Genomic DNA, 18,118 nt, shown 5'->3' on the forward strand with positions numbered 1-18,118 from the left:
TAAACTCTCAGGTTTAACTACTAGTCCACTTTTCCTGGTATTAGTTGCACAGGTACTTAATCAAATGATAAAATGAGAGGGCATATTTATTCAAATATTGCTGATAATATTTACTGACAAATATCAGGGCCTTGAAACTCTCTAGGATATACTGTATTTTTATAGTCTGGAAGTAGTTACAGTCCTTAAATTCCACTGTTTTTTTTTTCTTACAGAAAACATCTATTTGTAGAAAAGGAAGATCTCATTAGTTATTGTGACATTAAATAAGTCTGACAGCAAAGAGAATGTACTTTAGAAGTTTGCACCATCTTACATTATTGATGTTCAGTTACCAGAACTTGACAGGTTAATCTGATACAACTAAGAATTAGTATTTAATAAAAATATTATGAAGAATAACTGATACAAAGCAAAGAATGAAGAGGTTCAAGTTAATGCTTTCAGAAAAGATTATAATCGTGCTGCTTAAAGGTAAACTTAAGCGATGATGAGGGCTGTAGTGGTTATTTGGTAGGAGTTAGAAAATGGTTGGATATAAATGCAGTCTAAAAACATAAGCTTGAAACAGACACAAGAAAAAGCAGTTGTATGACCTTAAAAATTAATTTGCAAATTGGACGTTTTCTTCCTTTCTTTAGAAATATCAAAACTGTCTTTACAGGAACATTCACCAGTGTTGTAGACCAAAGTAACCTGATGTGTTTAGCTGTGAAGATGCAAGATGTAAGCTACCGGGGTAGAATCTCTGCTATCCTTGATGCTGAGACTGAGCAAGAGGAAAGGTGGTAATGTAGGTGGGGAGTATACATGTAAGGTGCTATTTGTAATTCTGTAGTGGTATAAGGTGCCTTTATGTAAGTCACTTACTGAAAACTCTGACTAATATGTTGTGCATATCACCTATTTCATTTTTATCAGATTTATTTATTCCTAATAAATTTTCTTAAAGGCACAAATAATTGTAGTAATACTGTTTTTTTTATATGTGAATTTCATGCAGGTGATCCTGTACAGGTGGATACATCCTCTACTTATTTTAAAGAACATACTGCACTTGAGACTACTAAAAGGGCACAGCCTAATGGCTACTCTCCTACAAGCATGTTACTGTGGTAAGGGCTTAGTCTGAATTGTATTTTGTTTTAGTCTTATGGTCTTTTAGTCTTTTATAGCCTTATATAAAAAATAAGTTGAGGAAACAAAAGCATATGATAGAAAGTGATAAAGTGATCTTGAAATATTTTAGAGAAGAATTTTACTCACAAAAGAAGCTTGAAATTTCTTTAACACTCAAAGACCTGGTAAAAGGAAAGGTAAAATTCATTTTGCCTAACTCTAATTATTTGTCTCTTTCAAGAGGGCAGAGCTTGTATTTATATTTTAAAAATTAATTAATTAAAAATACTGGGGGTATTGAACCTCTACCAAAACTAAAAGAAGCAATACCTATACTAAAGACGTCATTTTTACTTTTGCATAACTTTCTCCTTTGTTCTAACACACCTCCCTACACACAAAAAAAGAGCGCCCTTGAAGATTAAAAGCTAAAGCAGTTAGTGTCCTTTAAAATAGGAATTAGTGTTCATATTTTAGTTTTTTAGTTTTCATTATTACTGTTGTGGTTTAATTTCCATAATGAAGTTTTGTGTGGTAATGATAGAATCTAAGTCAAGCTGATAATGACTAAAAACGTTTTCTACTGTGACCAAATGAGTGCTATTTTTTAAGTTTCGTCTTCTTATTTTATATTCTAATAGTGCAATCTAGGTTAGAACAAGTCAGTTTTATAACTTCTGTTTCAACCAGTGATTTTATGATAATTGCTGCCTCTCTCTTTCCGTCTGAGTGAAGAAAAAGATATTAAACATCAAAAATAATAACAAAGTTAAAATGGTCTAAACAGTCCATCATGTAACTTCTAATACTTGTTTACTGTGACAGTTGTCGCCTTTTATCTTCTCCAATGTCTCTTTGACGAAATAGAATGTTAAAAATGTTTTATGATTGGAAGCATGTAAAAGGGAGTGGTGAGAAATAACCCCTCTGCATACCATGATAAAAATTACTTTTCTGCCTGGACTTTGACAATTTACATGGGAATTCATCATGAGCAAAATCAATGAATAAAATACTTAATTACGTAATACTTCTTCTAGTTTAATTAATCACTGTTACTAATTATTAGCAGTACTAAGAGTTTTTTGAAGCTCAGTTATCTTGCAGATAAACACTGAAAGAATTAAAAAAAAAAAAGCCCAAACTAGCTTACTTTTAGTTTGCATTATGAAGTATAATTAATTTGTTTTTGTTCAGAGCTATTAACTTTTATTGATCTTATAAGCAGCTTATGGGAGTCCAGTCATGTTCAGCAAACTAAGAAGACATTAAGAATGGTAAATGTCGGGGGGTGTTGCAGAAGTGTCTCATGTGATACCTTCTATTCTCAGCATAGGCTAAAATTAGAACTAGACTGACATTGCATTGCAGTCTGAGTGAGAGTTCCAAATGGTTTTGACAGTACAAGCAAAATTTGTACCTTACCTAGGCTCTTGCACAGAAAGCAATGAGTCATGGAAAATCTTTGAAAACCAAATATTTGAGGTAAGTTGTTCCAAACTCTCTCAGGTGCTTGGAGGTGATTTTGGGGGGTAATTAGATGGTAGTAATTTGTGTTTATTTTACAGTCACCTTTGGGAATTCACTTCTTAATTGTCAGTGGCAATGTGATTATTGTGTTTTATTGTTTGTCAGGAAAATATCAAGAAGATTTGACAGTAACCTTGGTATTATATAATTAAGTATACCTGAAAGTAGAATCATGTACTTAGGGGCTTTCTTACTTCATAGTTCTAAAGCAATGTTTTAGAATTGAATTATATGCTGTCCACTTTTTGCCGAGTGAAAGCTTTCACTAAAAGTAAGTACTGTATTGATTGTATGGTCTGAAATTGGCTTTAGTAGTGCCAAGTTGTAGAATTTGCAGAAATTGGAACCTTTTTGTATCTTTTTTGTACAACATACCTCAAACGATTTGTAGTTTTCTATCTGAAAATGTCCGAACAACAGGTATGATTGATCAGGTAAATCACTTTTTCTCAGTAGAAGACTAATTCTGAAAATAAGGCAATTTAAATCACAACTGCTAATTGGAACAAAAAGCCTCATACAGTGTTTTAGTCACTAGTGTTGCATGTTGGGATGAGGAATGGAAAGATATTTACTAGGAGTACCACTGAAAAAAGAAGTTAGTCTTTCAAAGTACAGCAATTAATTGTGATCATATTGATGCAGGGAAGGGAAAGATTAAAAAATCTTCTAGTTACAGAGAAGAAAGGATTGAATCCCTAAAAAGGGATTGAATTCCCAATTGAGTACCAGACAGCATTGTGCCTCATTGTCAGATGCCTTTTGTATCACCTGTCAAATCCTGCCACTCTTCCTTAACAAGTAAAGAATGGTTAATAATTCTTAGTATAGAAGTATTGGACCAGATTCTCTCTCTCTCTCTTTTTTTTTTCTTTGGGAGGGGGGTGGGGGATCAAGGTTTATAACATGATTTCATGCTGTCTTCAGAACAGGAATCAATCTTGACAATTTAAAGTTAGTATTTGCTTGTCTGTACCTTTTAAAGTGATTTCAGTACAATTGGACTGCACAAACAACCATGTTAGCAAAAGACATGGTAAACAAAAAGTGGCAATAGAATGCTTTTTAGGAGAGTGTACTTACTGGAATGAGTGTCTTCACTGCTCTTCAGAAAATTATGTATTAATTGTCTCCCTAAGGAAAAAATGATTTCAAAACATTAGCCTGATTTGATTTGGATCTTGACACTCGGGAGGACTACAAGATGGTGAAAGAGATGTGAAGAGTATGAGAAGTCTTTTTTAAAAAGGTAATGCATTACTAACTGTACACTATACTGTGAGAGATACTATTAAGAAAAATAATACAAACAAATGCACATGCTAATATGTTTCTAGCAATATATCAATTTCTCTGAAGTGCAAAATTCCTTTCATTGCAAGTATTTATACTATCCAGGATGCAACTGTAATGATTAATTACCTGGAGTTGCACAGAACACTAATTTCTTCCTGGAAGGGGAATGAATTCTTATCCCCAGAGTTAATAATGATGGCTGTTCTCAGTCTACAATTGTAATGAATTGAAAGAAAGAGTTGTTCTCAAGAAGAATACAGAAGAGGTTGTAAAAAGGTCCTTCATACAGGTACCTCTGGGAAAAAAAAGTTCAAAATTGTACATTCAAGTTAGTATTTAATTTGCTTCCCAAAATGAATGTTGAAATTCTTTATACTTTCTAATTATTTTTTTGTCACTATTTATTTTAGTTGTGTCAGCATCTTTGATAATAGTGCTGTGGTTTAATGAGCTCCCATGGTAAATTCTCTAGATCATTGCATAATGATTTTGTTGAAAGCTGGTTTTTGAAACTAATTACCATTTTTACTTGTTTACATTGTATTTTATTTCAGAAAATTTAACTGGGTGCAATTATTTTGTACATAGAAAGCAATTGGTAATATTCTGTTAGCTCTACATTAACTATATTCAATGATACAATCAAGGAGATAGTCTGTATTTTAGTTTTCATGTCACTGCCCCCATGCGGTAGGTGATACAAGCACTAAGGCACTGAAATTCACAGTTGGAGTCCTGCGATTGAACCTGAACATGTAAGAATCATGACTGAAACTGCTGTTTGCATTGGATCATTCACTGCTGTAAAGACACTTTGGGAAGTGAGAATACAGAAGATAAATGAAGAATTACGGAAAGAAAAGGAGTTCAGAGAGAGGTCTGCAGGAAGGTAGGTAAACTGTAGATGATATGTGAAAACCTAGACTCTAAGTTACATTGCAGAAGACTAGAAGTAGTCTTTCCAAACTCATCCACAGTCTAATTCTTTAGTCTTTACTGCAGTAGAACTCCCACTGGTTAGAATCTGTCAATACGTTCAGGTCAATCAATCAGATGTGTTCTGTGATAAAAATATTAGCATATAATCTAATAAATCTAATAAATACAGATATTAAAATCCTCTTTTGTGTGCATGCTCTAATTAGCTCTAATTTTTTTATTCTCATTAACAGTTGTTTGGTCTTCTCTGAGTAGCCAGCAATTTCATTAAATGTGAAGAAGTTTAGCATTTTTGGAACCATTCTTCATTTGTCAGAAGTTTGAAATGGAATAACAAATTCAGAAGTCATAAATGGAAAATAAAAGCAGAAAAAGAAGTGGGTTAATTATTAAAATTCTTGTTGAAGTCCCCACTAAAAACAAAGCTAAAAGAATCTCTAGCTGATTGGCATTGTTTGAGTGAACTTCTATTTGGTGGAACTGAAAGTTTTCTGTCCCACCACGAGATTGTTTCAAAATTTATGACTTTGGAACTGTCACTTTACATGAATTTATTTTCTATTTTCTGGCTGCAATGTGATGAAACTGAATAAAGTTTTATTTTCCTTTTGACTGTAAAACTAATCTATGCAGAGCTGCAGATGAATAGAATTACTATAAATTAACTCAGTCAAACATTACTTTATGTTCTTATCTTCCCTCAATTGATAATATAATTAACATTGAGAAACAATATTGTTACTCATTCAAAGTAACTTCTGCCTCTTTGTTTTTCCAAAAATAGAATGGTTGGTAATTATTGACTTTATTTACAGCTGCACCACTGACAAATTTTCTTTCTTTTGTAGGTTACTGCTTGTCTGGGAGGAGAGAACCACTTTAGCAAAACTCAAAGAGAAAGTAGTTAATGAAGATGGAAGAGCAGTTTTAAGGATAGAGGAAGAAGAATGGAAGGTATTGTGTATAGGTATTAATATTGCTGAATGAAGACTGAATGACTTGATGCATTTTAAGACTACTATTTACATCTTTACACTCGCGGTTTTACTATTTCTAATAATGAAATGCTCATGTTTTTCTTTGCTAACCATGAATTGAGATCCACTATTGTGAGAATGTAAAAGCAAGCTGATTTTTTTAGTTTCGGGTATTAAGCATTCCTCTGCAAAAATAAAGCCCAGAAGACTTTCTTGCATTAGAAGTGATTTTACATTGCAAAATATGAGTTTAATTAGGTACATCTTTGTTTTGTTAATGCACCCAAAGCACTGAAATATCTCAAGATGAAAAACCCCTGTGTTTAGATGCTCAAATAGATTTTTTTATTGTTACTTACTTTCTGAATGACAACGAGCGAGTTAGATTCTCAGATTCTTATTTCTAATGCATGCAGGGAGTTGGCTAACTGTAGAATCAACGACAGAATGGAATCTAGCAGTGAAGACAAGTTACAGAGCTGGTAGCTTTATCAATGCAGAAATGCAGGTGCCAGTTCGATGAAGAGAATTAGACTGTGTTGAGGTCAGTAAGAGTTACAGCCCTGACAGCAATACTCTGGTGTTCAATATAGGAAAGCTCTGTTTTTTGTTTGGAATTTGTAACATGGAAAGACTGGAGTGTTTCTATCCTTCTGCTCTTATTTTAGATAATCATTTAAAGGCAACAATCCATTTAGAGCAGCTTCATCCTCAGTTATAAAGCCTGAAACCCCTGAAACCTTTCAAGCAATGGCAGTAGTGCAGATGTCTAAATCCTGAAAGAAAACAGTCTGCAGATGAAACTGATGGTTAGAATGACCCTCACTGATAGAGTTCTTCTTTGGATGTTACTGTGGAGCTTGAGAAGAAGGAAATATTTATTATTATTATTTTTAAATCACAATAAAAAATATTAATGAGAAAAATCTTACCACCACTTTTTGACTAAACCCATATTCTTGTTTATTAAGCTGAAATTTTTTGGATTTATATTTCTTGTCTTAGACATTACCTTCCTGCTTATTGAAATTAGTCCATCTCCAAGAATGGCAGCTTCATAGGACTAGCTTGCAGAAAATTCCTCAGTTTGTTGGAAGATTTCACAATCTTGTTGTTCTCGATCTATCCCGGAATTCAATAGAAAGCATACCTAAAGAAATTGGTGAGCTGTACTTTATTTTGTTTTATATTGCTTTTCTATGAAAATTAATGTTTTACAAGCATGCAATTTCTTGGCATTTTACCTCCATAAGTTTACAGCTGTGTAGTTAGAAAACATTACTTGTATTTGGCAGTTAGATAGAGATCTTATGGCCACCAATTCCCCATAAACTTTTTTTTTTTTTTTTAAAGGCCAGATGGAGAAGGCATATCTTCATGATAGCTCTCCATGGGGGGGAAAGCACAACAGATATTAGACATAAGAGAGCCTGCTTAGAAAAGTGATACTGAAAAACAGGCTTCAAGTTCTGAGTTCATGGTGTGAGTTGTTCTTTTCATAAGTTCTTGGATTTTTTGAAGTACTCATCTAGGACTCTGTACTAGAGTCCTGAAATCCTTTAATTTAAATTTTTTATTTATTTATATACTATGAGAACACAGAACTCTTCTATAGCATTATTAGGATAACATGAAAAACATTTATGCTCTATTTCAAATACAATAAACATTTATGTTCATTCTTTCTCATTTCTGCTCTCTGCAGGCCAGCTGACTGGCCTCCAAGAGCTGCTTCTCAGTTACAATAGAATAAAGTCTGTTCCTAAGGAAATAAGTAATTGCATCAGTCTGGAAAGATTGGAACTGGCTGTCAACAGGAATATCTGTGATCTTCCTCCACAGGTTTTGACTATTCTGATTTATTTATTTACTTATTTATTTTGTGGTGTATATTTTGAATTTACTCTGTGTTCTTATATTTGCTTTGGTATTCTAATGTTATAACTAATCCATATAAGTGCACACATAAACAGTTTTCATACCACTAATCCAACTGAAGACACATGACAAGGGCAAATATACCTGAGTAGTTGCAAGAGCTAATCTTTGTCTAGATAAATGAGCATACAGGACAGCAATACACTTGATGTTATTTTAGGCTGAAGATCTGCACTGATTGATTTACCCCACTGTGGATCTGATACCTTAGCACAGATGAGTTCCCTTTTAAGGCTGAGAATGCAAGTTCATGCCATTTGCCACCATATAATTGAAAACAACTTTACCTGGACTTCTAGCTATGAAAAGGTTTTGTGTGATTTAGACAATTGCCTATGCGCAAAAAGTTGAATTAATTTTGTTCTGAGAAGATGCTGAAAGCAATTAAATGAGAATAAAGCAATTGCTTACATACTGTTGAGATTTAATTTGGTCTAACTTATATGTGAGAGAGACCTACATCTCCAACTATTAGCCTCCTAGGTACGGAAATGTCAAGTACGTAACCATATTTGCTTCTTCTAGTGTATTAAAAAAACACAATAATGGAGCATTGCAAAATTGAGTCCAAGCGACAATACCCAACAAATCTTCAAATAAAAACATACATGATTAGTCAAAACGCAGAATTTACTAAATCTACATGGATACAAGTTGTAAGATTTAATATAGAGCAATAGCTCTTAAAATAACAGCTCATAGTAAGTAATAGTAAATACATAGTTCTTTTCTGTTGAGATCATCACGTGGCAAACATCGGAGATATTTAGTGTAAATTTACCGTGGTTCTGTGTACATGCAAGTACTTCTTTTGGGCCAGATTTGCCATCAAACATCTTTGCATTGCCTGAAAATTATAAAAAACATTTGAATACATGATTCACCAAAGGAACTAGGTGTTGCAGCACTCATTGAGGCTATGTTTAATTTTTAATGTCTTGCAGCACTAATGGACTTCACAACACTGAAAGTATCTAAGTTCCCTCCAAAATGCCATCTATGCAATAGGAACCACAAAAACTAAATATTTGCTTACTGAAATACAGCAACTTGCATGGAGAAGCACCAGCTGAGCATGAAATACTAAAGACAGTGATCGTAGAATATAATCACAGAAACATTTATGTTGGAAAAGACCTTTAAGATCATTTAGTCCAACCCTTAACGTAGCCACTGCCAAGTCTACCACTAAAACATGTCCTTAAGCACCACATCTACACATCTTTTAAATAGCTCCAGGTGATGTCTTTAAAAATCCTTTTCTTTATATTTGGGATGTATCTGCATTGTAGTCATGACATTCAGCTTCTCAGCATTTAGGGCGCTCACCTTAAATGAGACAAAGGTGATAAAGTGTAACCACCTGAACAGCTTGAAACCTACGTCCCAGGTAAGTGCTGTAATTGTACACTGAAATTCAGTTAATGTAACTCAGAAACCATTCTGTGTTTACAAACTCCAAAGTGTGTTTTAATGTTAAATGAAATGTTAATTTTAATGTTAAATTTTCTTTTTTTCAGTAAACATGACATGAGTGCTGTAATGGAACATCAATACAAAATTGCATTAAATCTCTTTCCTTTCAGCTAAGTGATTTAAAGAAGCTTTCACACATAGATTTGTGTATGAATCAGTTTACCACCATCCCTTCAGCTCTTCTGAACATGCCAAATCTAGAATGGTTAGATATGGGAGGAAATCGACTCCAGAAGCTTCCTGATGCTATTGACAGGTAAACCCAGCTCAAAGCTCACATCATAGTCTAAATTATACTGCATTGAAATTCTAATGATTAAATCCTGTTTCAAAAGCTATTTCAATATTAACCTGATGGCAAACTTAAGATTTGTCAGCTTTTGTGAGTATTTGATAAGTTGGAATAATTAAGTAAATATATAAATAGTACATGTACTGTTACCAAGTTAAATGTTTCTTGCTAATGACATTTTCAAGTAGCAGTTTAGATAGTTATCTTGGATATGGGATCTTCTTAGAGATTTTTATTATTCTTTATTTGAGTCCTTTATGTGGCTGTTAAAAACAATCAATTTAGAAAATAAATCTTATCAATCATTTATACAAATTTTCTAAATGTTGACTGAAGAAATACTTACTTTTACAGAATGGAAAATCTCCATACTTTATGGCTCCAAAGGAATGAGATTAACTCTTTGCCAGAAACCATTGTTAATATGAAAAATCTTAGTACTCTTGTTCTTAGCAACAACAAACTTAAGGATATTCCTTCTTGTATGACGCACATGACAAATCTGAGGTAAGAAAAAGCAACAGATAAGCAGCAGATAAGTTTTAAAGCTTCCCTTAAGTTGTGTATCAGAGTGATGCTAAGGAAGAGGAAAAGGTGTGTTCACAGATATACAGCATAATTCACAACACACAGATTCACAACATTTGAGAATCCAGTCAAGAAAGCTTTAAGAAGCACAGTGCATTTGAAGAGTGTAAACTATGATAGTTACACTCCCAAAGTTTAAGGAGACAAATACATTTCTGCACATCAGGGACACATAAGCTTGTATAAGCTTTAATTTGTAAAGAAAGGTCTGTAGGCTTTATCTACATAGTCTCAGTTGTTCTTGGGTAAATGGTAGCTATTGTGGGGTGTAATGATTTGAGGGAGAACGACTCAGAGGTGATACTCTCCTAAAGTAGGGAAATGTCTGTTTTATGGGGTTTATTTGGCCTCCTTCCTACAGCTGTTAGAATATCATGGGCACACTGTAGTATTACCCTAAGGCAAGCATCATAAATGGTCAAGCCATGGTATACATGGAACAAACTATGGGAGTGGACTAAGAACAGAGGGACATTGGGTGGACTTACCTTGCAATTAGAACACCAGCATTTGCACACTTGTTCTGATCTGCTTATCTGTGGAAGCTGGATTATGCTGACAACAAAGTGAACCCATAAGATAAAATTATGAGAACTGCAATGTTTTCTCCCACAACTGTCAGCTAATTATTATAAGAATTCTTCTTCATTTAGTTATCTGATTCTGCTAATGCGTTGGTGGTTTCAACGTAAGGCTCATAGCATCTGGAAAAATATCCATAAATTCTGTTTCTCTTGTTCTAAATATTAGCAGATAAATCTTAATTCAGTTTCAAAAGTTCTCTCTGGTCAAGATGCAGTGCAAGCATAACCTTTTCCACTGACCTGACAGATTTGTCAACTTCAGAGACAACCCACTGGAGTTAGAGATAACACTCCCTCCATGTGAGAATACAGAAGAAGAGGAGCAACAGGAAATGTTCGGCATTGAATTCATGCACATGTATATCCAGGAGTCACTGAAGAAAAGAGGTATGTTTTTTTGTTAATTCCAGTCCCTCTGGAATGAAGTGACAAAGGGAAGGCTAAGCTGGATAAAAGAAAACTAGAGTACGTATACAAATGAGACATGAAAAGCCTGGATTAGTATTTTCCAAAGTCTGCAAGCTGAATTTTACTGAGGATGGGGAGAATTCTGTCTCTCCCTGACAAAAATCCAGTCTCCTAAGCAAAGCGCCCCCTACACTTTCATCTCATTTCTAAATTGCTATGCCAAAAAACCCTGCCACTAGTAATGTCAAAGGAAACAGATTACATTTCTCTGCCTGCTTAATGGCTTCAGTAAAAGATCAAAATAAGCACTTCTAAACAGATGTGCAGGTGGCAGCTTGTAGAGAATTCCATCCACTGAAGATATAAAAACATTTTCTTTGATCTTCCATTCTGCATGTCTCGAAGCTTTAAAACGCTCTTCAGAACCCTAAGCTAACTTTTTTCTTATCCGTGTTTTATGAATGAATATTTAAATTAACAAGAATACATCAAAACAAGTGGTTTAAAAATAAGTTTTATTTTTTAATGAATGCTCCTAGAGCTGATGAAATAAGTACCTAAGAATACTTAAATAATTTAGGAGGAAATACAAAACTATCCTGAATATCTAACTGGAAACAAATTATGTTAATTTCTCTTATTTTAACCCACTGTCTTTCAGGAAATGTGGAAAGCTGCACTTCTGATGCTTCTCCTATCATAACTGCTAATGATGAAGGAACTTAACTGTAAGTAGAAACTATCAAAAGATGCTTCTTCCTAACAATACAGCTTGCAATTAGTTTCAAGTATTCTTAGGGATTTCAATTTTCTAGTAATGAGAACTGCTTTGCATATTTTTAATTTCCAGTCAAACTGGGAAATATAAAACCTTTTTTTCGGATAAGAAAGACTAGAACAGGTTTTCTGTAAGCACTGAATCTGCTTTTTATACAATCCAGATAGATTTTGTAGTTTTTCTGCCAGTTCCAAATCTGTATCTTGTCATGTAGTTGTCTCTGGGACAGCTGTCAACAGGACATTCTCCAAGGACACAGAGGAATCTGTATAATACTGTAGTGCAGCCTCGTATCCTCGATGTTGTAAATATCTGATCCGTCCGTGATCAATCACAAGTTTACAGAGGGAACCTATCTGCTTTCTCTCTTCAACAGTAAGGAGCCTAATTTCACGGAGATGGGGGTAAAAAAAAAGAACAGAATATGTTAGGAGAATAATTTTGTTAATTAACATTAGCAGTTGAACTTAAAAAGACTACTAAAGTCAGTATAATTTCACTTCAAATCAGGCGAGCATATTTATATATTTATGTTCATGAAAATTCTGTTTTTAAAGTGGAATATTTCTATACAATAAGTAATTATATTGCTTCTGTAAAATGAGTTATTTTGAAGACCCAAACCAATTTCATGTTTCAATATCCATAATACTGATTTTTGTAAGAGTTTTTATGCTAGGGGGGAAAAAAAAAAAAAAATCACGTACCCTTGTAGAGCGTCAGAACCAGTCTCTGTTTTACTGTATGTTTGGTCATGCTCTTCTGTGTTGTTAGTGTGATCTTCACTTTCTTCATTTGTAGAGGCTTTGGTTATGGTTCCTTTCATGCCACAAGTGGCCCAGCTACTCATCCTTTGAAAATAATGAAATTCTACTGGTCCAAGTCCTACTGATCTAAAGAACTCTCTGCCTACATAATGTGTCCAGTCACACTTGTGATGGCAACACAGCGCAATAACAATTCCAGCTACAGGCTTAAAGTCTTCTTTGTTCCTTTCATTGTTGTCATCATTTGAACTGTCAGAAGCTCCTTCTGCATTATTCTTAGTACGCTTTGGTGCAGGCTCTTCATCTTCTTCATTACAGCAAGTTGCATAACTTTCTACCAAACATCTCAAAGCAAGATCTGGGGGAAAAGAAACAAAAAAAAGAGAGAGATGCTGAAAATAAGAGCAATGTACACCTTGCCTTTACTTACATAGGCTATATTGCTGCTGGGAACGTGCTTCCCACAAAGAACAAAAGTGTGCATCACAAGCCAAAAAGCAACAACTTGAGGATAGCTAAAAATAAGAAGCATACTGTGAAAGCATGAAAACTTTATATGCTAAATGAATATTATGAGTCCTGTACAGCTATTAAGTTCTTATTCTCTTCAGTCTTTCTTCTACCCCAATCAAGCTGAAATATTTTGATTACCAGACTGGCATACTTATCCTCCCTTATAAAGCATGCAAATATTTGCTCTAAAAGTTTCACATCCAGGACACACTCTCTTTAATAGATATGCTTCTTAATGTCCAAATGCTTCTTAATAATACCTATACTTCTTAAATGTTTAACGGTGTCGTCTTTGTAACAATACCTATATAAGCTTTATACATGAGAGGTCTTTCTCAACTTAGTTAAGCATATAACATTAGGAAAAGTGTAATAGTTTAAAATTATCAGTACAGGAAAAAAAGTTCATATTGTTTGCTTGGGATATGTATTCAGACAGAGCGAATATACTTTTAGAAAGAAAAATATATTAGGGTAGAGAAGATGGTGCAAAAAAGAAAATACTCTCAACCACTGACAAATACATGACCCATGCCCCACTCTATCCTTTGGTCTACTCTGTAATAAACTAGAAAGGTTTTGCTTCTGTCTAAAGTAAAACTTGTCTACTATTATACATTTTTCTGTTCTACTATAGTTAACAGATATTTGGAATAGAATTTCTGTATTCACCAACAAGTAGTAACAGGGAGAGAAAAGCATAACTATTTGGAAGATCATTCCCTTCAGAATGTAAGGCTTAATATCCTGTCGTCCTGTGGTTAACACCTATCACGCATACCTGTGGCAGCACCACACAAATGTTTCCCAATTCCTACCACTGGTAGTTTTTTCTTCTCTAAAATAGGTACCTTATCTGAAAAATAAACAAAACAAAATACACAATGACATGTACTATGTTAGTTGGGCAAATACTTGTTCTGGATAATTATATTTCAGCACATTTAACAAATAAATGTTTACCAGTACTAAAAATACAATGGTTTGTACACAGAGTTATAAGCTACTGAAATTATTTTGAAATGAAAAGCAGCAGATTCTGTGTCTGAGAATCATATAGTTAGGTTATTCTTTAACAACTCGGCCCTGGCAAAAAGGAAAGAATATATTTTAATGCTGTTAGGAAGCAACACTCTTTTCTTCCCAAGTGGCAATAATATACAGCAGTAAAATGATTACCAGAGAACTCTGGAATTATCTGCGGCTGAGAGATTAGCTCCAGATAATAAAGGCAAAGTATTTAAATAACCTTTTAAAATGCAGTATTGGAAATACAGGATTTTGCATTTAAGCTAGGATAAATTTATCCATTTAACTATTCCAGTCTTTCGACAGCTGTCCCTACATACTCCATAGCACTGATTTGAGTAGCATGCAGTGATACACACAACTACACAACTTATTTCTTTCTGCACATGTAAAACTAAGGTGTATAAACATGCAACTTCTAAAAAACAACAACAATGTATTACTTATTTTGGTGTTTTCCACCCTATAATTCTAAAAAGCAGAAAATTTCAAATAATTCAAATTGTTACTTTTTTATATATACATGCACTGTTGATGTGTCCAAGCAACCACTGAGAACCTGGTACACATAAGCATGCTACATACAAATAGACTCGATATCCAGTATTCATTTCTAAAATAAAGCCTCTATTTTAGAGGTATGAAGGTCAAGAAATAACTTACTTAAACATAAATGCTGAATATCAACTTGAAGCCTTTCAAATATAGAATCTGTCTTTTTATGTTTTCCATCCACCTATGCAAACAAAACACGATAATTAAATAGGATTGTCTGCTAATAATTATAGTTTTGCTGCAGCTCTTAGTGACCAGCTTTAGTAACTTTTGAAGTTAATTTCCAACATTAAGACAGCAAGAATTTTTTCTAATAAGTGTACTATTGGCAAAGTATGGAACACATACAATCACACTTGCAGAACTTTTAATGTTTTAAAGACTTTATGTTATTTTGGAAGATGAAAAGCAAATGCTAACAGCTTTGATGACAACAGTTTAAAAATTATACTCTGCTAATATGACAATATCCTCTTTTACCTTGAATCTTGTAGTTGCCCTTTCTACAAGCAAAAATTGAATATTTTCAGTATCTTGTAAGGCAATATCAACCCAGTGAGATAGCTTTCCTCGCCCAGCTCCAAACTCAACAAAACATCTTCCTGGACCAAGCAAATGTAATTTTTCCATGTTACCTAAAATAGAAGCCTACAAATATCAAAAGATTATTTATGAATCATGCAAATATATGATGATGCCTGATAAAAAAAAATCATCATTCCACCAAACTGCAGAAAACTTTTTCAAGTCCTCCTTCCTTGACAGATTAGGAAAGAGATTCTGTGCACACACAGGAAAAGGATTATAATTTCTGGCTAATAAGCATTACCCTGCCACAGAACTCCACTCAGTAACTCTGATTTATCTTAATTCAATATAAAATAAAAATATATAAATGAAAGCTCAGGTACTTCAGTACTATTACTAACTCTTACCAAAGCAGCTGTTCTTTTATATATATATGTGCTAGTATTTGAATATATAATATATATATATATTATATATATATATGCGCCAGTATTTGAAAAGCACAGAATTATAAAGCATCAGATTTACTCTGTATAAAGTATCTAACACTATGCACATGCAGCCATTAGAACAGTTACACCTTTTTAAAGTCATCCATAGCAGTAGCCATACCTGTTGTTTCAAGTGTTTGAAAGCAGAGTCCCCGTTCTTTGGGTCATTTAAGGCTTCCTGTAAAGCCTGGTGAGAGAGTACTTGTTCTTTAAGGTCAAGTTCCAGACCTGCACACAAATGCAGAATTTTTCAGTATAGGTTTTAAGTGTTTCTGTTTTTGCAACACATTGCAAAACTCATGTTCATGTATGTTACAACTCATAATCAGATACAAGCTCAAATTATGGCAGGAACTAAATACCCTTTTGGGAGCTTAAGTCTATCATTGTATCTTTGTAACAGAAATATATATTTTCTTATCTGTAGTGTTTTTTGAGCGGAAAACAACAAAAAAAAGAAGCACAGAAGGAAGGGAAAGTAGATGTATGGCAAAAGATCAACATTCTATCACTCCTTCAACTTAGTTTATTCCGCTGAGTAAAATGCAGATGTTAGCCTACATCTTAATTACTTCAGATTTGTCCAGTATCAAGTTCATCTCATCTTTTCATAAGTATTTAACAGCAAAAATAACAATGAGACATTTATTCAAAATGTATTATTTTTAGTATTAGGTGAGCTCACCATTACTTGCTTTTTTCAACTTGATAATTAAGTTCTCAAGGTCTTCTTTGGATAGGGAAGAGAGAGTTACCTTTTTAAGGAAAAAAACACAAGGGCAAGAATTTTTTTTTGCCAGTTCTTTAGTCATACCATAAATGGCACTATGTTATGTAGGGCAAAAGCATTAGAACAAATAAATGTACTCACTTGATTTTCTGGTATTTCTGCTACTTCTTTTACACCTGCATTAATATCTTGAACAAAGTAGACCTTTGAAAAGCAAAAGAAAACCAATCTGATTCTATTTATTACTCTGAAGCAAAAAGCTAAGTTCTTCAGTGCTTTCATCATACTGTACACAGCGACAGGAATCTACTGCAAAGGAAAAAAGAACTCTTTTCCTAAAGTCCAATCCTGAGTCCCCAGAATAAGTCACTGTTCTAGCACATTTTTACAAGATTAAACATGTTAGTAAGAACTAAGCTGTTAATGCTTTCTAGACTGGTCACAGTGACAGCTTCACAACTGCAGCAGTTATTATGTTGTCTTGGAACAGCTGCTGAAACACGCATCCTATCCTATTCATTCTTTCGCACTGCCTGCATCTGTCAGCCAAGCTTTCCATGACTCACCGCTAACCTGCACAGATCTGGCAGGGCTGGGTTAGGAGAGTGCCAGAGGCAAGGAAACATCTACAGCTCCCTTTTTAGTTTTGTTTTTCCAAGGCAAAATGAGAGTTGTGGTGGCATTGCGAGAGACCACTCTCAGAAAACGTTTTTTGTGAAAAAATCCATTCCACGTTTTCATTTATAACTAAGAGAATCAAACTACAGTGGAAGGGGATACAGAAGAAAGGGAGCAGAAGTGAATTCCATTTCAAAAGAACAAGTGCTCTCCTACCATGCTGCGTTGACCGCAGCGCCTGCAACCACTGGGTCTTCCCTTCCCTATGGCACTGCAGGGGCTGCTATGCAAGGCTGTCATGGGCAGGGCTGCACAGCTGACTGTACACTCACCGGCTTTGGCTTCTCTCTGGAATTACATTTTTTTAAATGTTTTTGTAGTTGGTCTTCATACACGGTACTAAAATCCAAAGAGAAAGGAAAAGCAAGTCACACCAGTTATAGTGAGATCTCTGATGTTAGAAAAAAAAAAAAGTATTTTGCATCTACTTACTGTTTCGGATCAAGAGGGCACGGAATTCTTTTCCTGTCATTTTCTTTCTGGTTAAGAAAGTTTTAAACAACACGTCAGAGTGCATTCAGTGTTCCTGTTGTACAGAAGCTGCGGAGGAACATCTGAGAATCGCAAACAATCTATTCAGAGGGGTCTGGAGAAACAGAGCAGGAACCGAACGCTCCAGCAGATCCCAGACTCATAACTAACGGCAGCACTACCGCGGGGCCGAACCGACGGTTCGTCCGTGCGGGACCCGGGTGCCCGGGCTGCCCCTCCCCTCACCCCGGCACGCGGTACCTCCTGCTGCCCGTGCTCCCCGCAAAAGCGTCTCCCCGGCGCCGGGACCATCTTGCAGAAGCGCCTCTTCCTCCGCACGAAGAAGGCGCACCGCCCCGGCAGCGGGCCGGCCCCGGAGCCCGGGCCACCGCCAGCCGCCTCCAGCGCCGCCATTTCCTTCCCGCCGCACC

General features: G+C 34.8%; 2 protein-coding genes across 5 annotated transcripts; one reads left to right on the forward strand and one right to left on the reverse strand.

The window, feature by feature from the left end:
* The first annotated feature begins 111 nt into the window (after nucleotides 1-111).
* On the forward strand, nucleotides 112-14,090 carry LRRC39 (leucine rich repeat containing 39). Of its 3 annotated transcripts, none has more exons than XM_085231756.1 (11): nucleotides 112-1,115; nucleotides 3,789-3,898; nucleotides 4,673-4,834; nucleotides 5,733-5,838; nucleotides 6,867-7,023; nucleotides 7,567-7,703; nucleotides 9,386-9,531; nucleotides 9,922-10,074; nucleotides 10,987-11,126; nucleotides 11,809-11,875; nucleotides 12,727-14,090. In XM_085231756.1, exons 3-10 carry the CDS (start codon nucleotides 4,710-4,712, stop codon nucleotides 11,871-11,873), a joined length of 1,029 nt encoding a protein of 342 aa, XP_085087882.1. In that variant the 5' UTR covers nucleotides 112-1,115; nucleotides 3,789-3,898; nucleotides 4,673-4,709; the 3' UTR covers nucleotides 11,874-11,875; nucleotides 12,727-14,090. The 3 variants fall into 3 exon arrangements, with proteins under 3 accessions (XP_085087882.1, XP_019474043.2, XP_019474044.2); XM_019618498.3 differs by lacking the exon at nucleotides 112-1,115 and adding an exon at nucleotides 1,153-2,604 and having other exon boundaries at nucleotides 4,640-4,834; XM_019618499.3 differs by lacking the exon at nucleotides 112-1,115 and adding an exon at nucleotides 2,348-2,604.
* On the reverse strand, nucleotides 11,646-18,101 carry TRMT13 (tRNA methyltransferase 13). 2 transcript variants are annotated; one of them, XM_085231752.1, is made up of 11 exons: nucleotides 17,949-18,101; nucleotides 17,649-17,695; nucleotides 17,489-17,555; nucleotides 16,680-16,742; nucleotides 16,494-16,563; nucleotides 15,930-16,036; nucleotides 15,270-15,437; nucleotides 14,898-14,970; nucleotides 13,987-14,061; nucleotides 12,633-13,050; nucleotides 11,646-12,309 (listed from the first exon to the last, which is right to left on the reverse strand). In XM_085231752.1, the coding sequence occupies exons 1-11, from the start codon at nucleotides 18,099-18,101 to the stop codon at nucleotides 12,132-12,134; spliced, it is 1,419 nt and encodes a 472-aa protein (XP_085087878.1). In that variant the 3' UTR covers nucleotides 11,646-12,131. The 2 variants fall into 2 exon arrangements, with proteins under 2 accessions (XP_085087878.1, XP_085087877.1); XM_085231751.1 differs by having other exon boundaries at nucleotides 17,934-18,101.
* Between the last annotated feature and the right edge of the window lie 17 nt (nucleotides 18,102-18,118).

This window comes from Meleagris gallopavo, chromosome 10 (assembly GCF_905368555.1).
Source record: "Meleagris gallopavo chromosome 10, MGAL_WU_HG_1.1, whole genome shotgun sequence".
NCBI lineage: Eukaryota > Metazoa > Chordata > Aves > Galliformes > Phasianidae > Meleagris > Meleagris gallopavo.